At 44.2% G+C, this 6,101-nt stretch overlaps 2 protein-coding genes across 3 annotated transcripts in view; both read left to right on the top strand.

The window, feature by feature from the left end:
- The window catches only part of TNRC6C (trinucleotide repeat containing adaptor 6C), a 43,913-nt gene extending 38,649 nt beyond the window's left edge, over positions 1-5,264 (top strand). For both annotated transcript variants that reach the window (XM_007462371.1, XM_007462370.1), the window contains exons 18-19: positions 362-501; positions 4,904-5,264. In XM_007462371.1, coding sequence (XP_007462433.1) covers positions 362-501; positions 4,904-5,264 — 501 coding nt within the window. The remainder of the gene's footprint in view (positions 1-361; positions 502-4,903) is intronic.
- Positions 5,265-5,921: 657 nt separating this feature from the next.
- The window catches only part of LOC103073425 (protein Q300-like), a 584-nt gene continuing 404 nt past the window's right edge, over positions 5,922-6,101 (top strand). The window contains 2 exon segments of the mRNA XM_082931245.1: positions 5,922-5,942; positions 5,945-6,096. Coding sequence (XP_082787371.1) covers positions 5,922-5,942; positions 5,945-6,096 — 173 coding nt within the window.

Here is a 6,101-nt window from a genome sequence, read left to right as displayed (position 1 = left end):
TGTCCCCTTACAAACAGAATTGCTCACCTGTACCCGCTCCAGAACGATTTGGCCTGTGCTCACTTTTCCCAGGGTCGGGGGCCGCGAGGCTCTGTGTGATGTGCTCTGGAGAGAGGGGGTCGGAACCAAAGCAGGGTTTTCTCCTTCTTCTGTTAGCCCAACTCAGAAACTATAACTGAAATGTCCAAGATTTTAAATTACACAGTAAGTTACAAGGTGCAAAAGGTTAATATCATAATCATACAGTAAGCCCTTTCAAGGACAGACATCTTCCCAAGGTACCGTGCACCTGGATTCCATAAATGTGTATAGTGAAGAACCCCCGGGACGCGTGTTACCGCCCCTCTGCTTCCTCGATCAGATCGATGGCTCCACCCTGCGGACGCTGTGCTTGCAGCACGGGCCTCTCATCACATTCCACCTGAACCTAACCCAAGGCAACGCCGTGGTCCGGTACAGCTCCAAGGAGGAAGCCGCCAAGGCCCAGAAGTCCCTGCACATGTATGTCCCTCCCCTGCCCCGCGCAGCCCTGGCTGCAGCCCGGTGGTGCCGGGGCTGGGCGTTGTGGGCGGGTCCTGGGGCCGCAGCCACAGAGCACCGCGGGCGGGCGGGAAGTCCAATGTTGTGCGGACAGGGTCAGCTGCCCCCTGGGCCTCTCTCCTCGGCTTGCACTCGGCTGCCCAGTCTTGTGTCCTTCAAGGCTCTCGGCCTGAGTGTCTGTGTCCTGACTTCCTCTCCTTCTAAGGACACCAGTCTAAGTGAATTAGGGCCACTCTCCTGACCTAATATTACCTTAATTCCCTCTTTAAAGACCTCTTTCCAAATATAGGCACAGTGCAGTCTTGGGGCTTAGGGCTTCAACATATGAATTTGGGGGGACACAATTCACCCTGTAATAGGTGTCTTGTGACGTGTCGGTTTCTTCTGCTGAAGTGCCGTGGCTTGGCCTCCCCCCACCCAGGAGGGAAAGGGTCCCCCAAGAGAGAGCACGTGTAGAGCCCAGTGATAGAAGATGCTCTGTCCATAGAAGATGTCTCCAGGCATACGACACATTCAGACCCACTGCTGGGCCTCGTAGTGGTCCCTGCAGCCAACTCCTCTCCCCTGATTAAAGGACGCTTTTGATAAGATGTGTGAGTAGACCTACTCAGCGACATCACTTGGGGTGTGGGCCCTAGAAGTTAATCCTTCCTATTTTTAGCCCAGGGTATAAATTGCCCTGACCCTAAATGATGCCCAAGTTTAATGGTACATTCGTGCACTTCCTTAAGAATGTGCTCTCTACACCGACACAACATAGCTGCTAGAAGTCTAAAGTGAGAACAAAAGGTCATAATCTGGCCTTGGAAATAGCTATACTAAAACGTAAACTGCACGACCATTTCTGGGTGGCCTGTGACATGAAGCTTCCAGCTGCCCTTTTCCCATTGAAAAAAAAAAAAAGGGAACGCCAACGAGGCGAACACAGGAAGACACACAGCTGCACTGCTCACATGACCCCTGTTCTGCTTTTTTTGTTTGTTTGTTTTGAGTTTTTGTTTTGAGATGTAACTGACATACAACAGCCTGTCAGTTTAGAGTGTAGTGTTGATTTGACACACTTATATATTGCAATATGATTACCACCGTGTGAGCTAACACCCACATCAGGGCACATGATTATTATTTCCTTTTTGTGGTGAGAACATTTAAGATCTACTGTCTCAGCAACTTTGAAGTAAAGGATACAGAATTGCTAACTGTAGTCACCGCGCTGTACACGAGCTCCCCAGAACTCACTCATCTTCTAACTGGAAATTTGTACCCTGAGACCAGCCTCTCCCCATTTCCCACCCACAGCCCCCGGTAACCACCATTCTACTCCCGAATGTTTCAACAAGTTTGGCTTTTTTAGATTCCGTATATGATTGATATCATGCAGTATTTATCTTTGACTTATCTCACTTAGCATAAGGCCCTCAGGATTAATCCATGTTGTTGCAGGATTTCCTTCTTTCTCATGGCTGAATAATATTCCAGTGTGTCTGTTTGTATCTGTGTGTGTGTGTGTGTGTGTGTGTGTGTGTGTATAAATATCTTCTTTATCCACTGATTTGTTGACAATTAGGTTGTTTCCATATCTTGACTCTTTAATGCTGCAGTAAACATGGGAGTTCAGATATCTATCTCTTCAATAGCCTATTTTCATTTCCTTTGGATATATACGCAGAGGTGGGCTTGCTGGATCGTATGGTTGTTCTAGTCTGAATTTTTTGAGGAACCTCTATACTTTTTCCACAGTGGCTGCACCAATGTACGTTCCCACCAACAGTGTAGGAGGGTTTCCTTTTCTCCACATCCTCACCAACACTTGTTATTTCTTGTCTTCTTCATAATCTTCAAACAGGTATAAGGTGATGCCCATTGTGGTTTTGATTTGCATTTCCCTGTTTACAAGTAATGTTGAGCACTGTTTCATGTACCTGTTGGCCATTTGTATGTCTTCTTTGGAAAAATGTCTCCCCTGCATCGGCAGGCGGACTCAACCACTGCGCCACCAGGGAAGCCCATTTCTTGTCTTCTTAATGATAGCCGGTCTAACTAGTGTGAGGTGATACCTCATTGTGGTTTTGACTTGCATTTCCCTGATGATTAGTGATGCTGAGCATCTTTTCATGTGTCTGTTGTCCATTTCTATGTCTTCTTTGGGAAGATATCTATTCAGTTCCTTTGCCCATTTTTTAGTCAGATTGTTTGGGGTTTTTTTGTTATTGAGTTATATGAGTTCTCTATATATTTGAGTTACAGGATATTCTCTATATCAGATAGATGGTTTGCAAATACTTTTCCCATTTTATAGGTTGTCTTTTCATTTTGTTGATGGTTTCCTTTGCTGTGCAGAAGCTTTTTAGTTTGATGTAGTCCCACTTGTTGATTTTTTTCTTTTGTTGCCTGTGCTTTTGCTGTCATATCCAAAATTTTGTTGCAAAGACCAGTGTCAAGGAGTTTTTTCCCTATGTTTGCTTCTAGGAGTTTTATGGTTTCAGGTCTTATGTTTAAGTCTTTAGTCCATTTCAAGTTAATTTTTGTGAGTGGTGTAAGGTAGGGGTCCAGTTTCATTTTTTTGCATGTGGTCGTCCAGTTTTCCCAACACCATTTATCGAAGGGACTATCCTTTCCCCACTGAGTATCCTTGGTGCCCTTGTCAAATATTAGTTGACTGTATATGTGGGGATCTATTTCTGGACTCTATTCTGTTCCATTGGTCTATGTATCTGTTTTTATGCCAGTACCATACTGTTTTGATTACTGTAGCTTTGTAGTGTTGTTTGAAATCAGGAAGTTTGATGCCTCCAGTTTTGTTCTTTCTCAGGGTTGCTTTGGCTATTTGGGGTCTTTTGTGGTTCCATACACATTTTAGGATTGTTTATACATTTCTATGAAGAATGCCATTGGAATATGATAGGGATTGCATTGAATCTATAGATGGCTTTAGGTTGTATGGACATTTTAAGAATATTTTTAATTCTTTCAATCCATGAATACAGGATGGCTTTCCTTTTGTATCTTCTTCAATTTCTTTCATCAAAGTCTTGTAGTTTCCATGGTATAGATCTTTCACTTCCTTGGTTAAATTTATTCTTAAGTATTTTACTGTTTTTGATGCTATTGTGAATTGGATTTTTTCTTTATTTCTTTTTCAGATATTTCATTGTTAGTGTATAGAAAGAAATGCAACTGCTTTCTGGGTGTTGATTTTATATTCTGCGATTTTACTGAATTCTTTGATTACTTCCAACAGATGTTTGATGGAGTCTTTAGGATTATCTCTATGTAAGATGATGTCATCTGCAAATAAATTTTACTTCTTCCCTTCCAGCTTGGATACTTTTTGTTTCTTTATCTTGCCTGATTGTTCTGGCTAAGACTTCCAATACTATATCAAATAGAAGAGGTGAGGGTGAGCACCCTTGTCTCGCTCCTGACCTTAGAAGAAAAGCTTTCAACCTCTTACCATTGAAAATGATGTTAGCTTTGTGTATATGTATGGTTTTTATTATGTTGAGGCCTGTTCTTTCTGTACCCTATTTGTTGAGTCTTCATCATGAAAGGACGTGGTGGTTTTTTTTTTTTTTTTTGGAAAGGACATGGTGTTTTGTCAAATGCTATTTCTACGCCCGTTAAGATGATCACGTGATTTTGATCTTCCATTCTGTTGATGTGGTGTATACCATTTATTGATTTACATATGTTGAACCACCACCCCTGCCTGAATCCCAGAGATAAGTCCCACTTAACCGGCGTGTACTTTGTTGAGAATCTTTACTTTTGTGAGAATTTTTGCATCTGTATTCATTTATATTGGTCTGTGGGTTTTTTTGTTTGTTTTTTTTGTATGTGTTTTTTGGGGTTTTGTTTTTTGTTTTGTTTGTTTGTTTGTGGTGTCCTTATCTGGCTTTAGTATCAGGATAATATTGGCCTTATAAAATGAGTTTGGGAGTGTTCCCTCCTCTTGAGTTTTTTGGAAAAGTTTGAGAAGATTTGATGTTAATTCCCCTTTAAGTGTTTGGTAGAATTCATCATGGAAACCATCTGTGGTCCTGGGCTTTTCTGTATTGGGAGTCATCAGCTGATTATTGATTCAACCTCCTTACTCATTATTGGTCCATTCAGATTTTCTATTGATGATTCAATTTTGGTAAATTGTATGTTTCTAGAAATTTGAACATTTCTTGTAGATTATCCAGTTTGTTGGCACATCCTGTGTATTTCTGTGTTATCAGTTGTAATGTCTCCCTTTCATTTCTGACTTTGTTTATTTGTGTCTTCTTTTTTTCTTGGTTAGTCTAGCTAAAGGTTTGTCAATTCTGTGTATCTTTTCAAAACACCAGCTCTTACTTTCGTTGCTGTCCTGCTCTTTTAGGTGTGTTCTGGGAAACACTACCATCTTGGCCGAGTTCGCTGGCGAAGAAGAAGTGAACCGTTTCTTAGCCCAAGGCCAAGCGCTGCCGCCCACCTCCAGCTGGCAGCCCAGCGCTGGGACCAGCCAGACGCGGCTGGGTGCCTCGGGCAGCTCCCACGGCCTGGTGCGCAGCGACACTGGCCACTGGAACGCCCCGTGCCTGGCAGGCAAGGGGAGCAGCGACCTGCTGTGGGGCGGGGTCCCCCAGTACTCCAGCAGCCTGTGGGGCCCCCCCAGTAGCGACGATGGCAGGGTCATCGGAAGCCCCACCCCGCTGAACACTCTGCTTCCCGGCGACCTTCTCAGTGGGGAGTCCATCTAGCCCGGAGAGGCCGCCTGGGCACCGCAGTCGTCAGCACTAGGAAGAAACGCTGACCCTTTCCAGTCCGGGCGTCGCTGAGGACCCCACTTGACCCGAGCAGCCCGGCAGCCCTTTCGAGTACCTCTGTCCAGTACTGAAGACGAACCTTGGCCGCAGTCCTTGCGAACTGTTCCCAAGACAGTGCGGGCTGCGCTGGGTCAGTGTCATGTGTAATGACAGGATGCTTCTCACAGCTTTTTATTTTGTGTCGTCTTATGTTTGTATGGTGTGTTGTCATTTTGATTTTTTAAGTATAAAAGCTGCTTAGAATAGTTCTATCATGAAGGGCACTTTTCAGATTGTGGGCTGGAAAGGGTTATTTTATCAAGGGGGGGGAGGGAGGGAGGGAGACGAGAAAGCCTATTTAAAACGAGCCTGTGACGATTATGCACATTACCAGAGGCGGACCCCGTAATCAGGGGGAGCTGGCGTCCATCACTGGGACGCGGTCCTGGCGGCCCAGACCAGCGAGCCGAGCGGAAGGAGCGGTCTGCGATCTGTTCTCTGTTCCCACGGAGCCGCCTATGCACATTACCCTTGTTTCATTACTTTTTCATGTCATTTTTTTTAATCCCAAAAAATATTTTTTAAAAGTTAAAAAAAATAGACATATCAAACATGCAAATACTTGAATCCAGCAGAGGCCAATATTGAAATGTGAACACTTTCTAAGTCTACACTTCCAGGTTGGCATCAGTACGCAGAAACAGGCTCTAGGAAAAATTTCTAAGTTCACAGCCTATGTGTGTGTGTGTGTGTGTGTGTGTGTGTGTGTGTGTGTGTGTGTGTGTGTGTGTG

This window comes from Lipotes vexillifer, unplaced genomic scaffold (genome assembly GCF_000442215.2).
Source record: "Lipotes vexillifer unplaced genomic scaffold, Lipotes_vexillifer_v1.1 scaffold1691, whole genome shotgun sequence".
Classification (NCBI taxonomy): domain Eukaryota; kingdom Metazoa; phylum Chordata; class Mammalia; order Artiodactyla; family Lipotidae; genus Lipotes; species Lipotes vexillifer.
The sequence above is the reverse complement of the archived record's forward strand: the minus strand, read 5'-3'. Positions and strand labels throughout refer to the sequence as shown.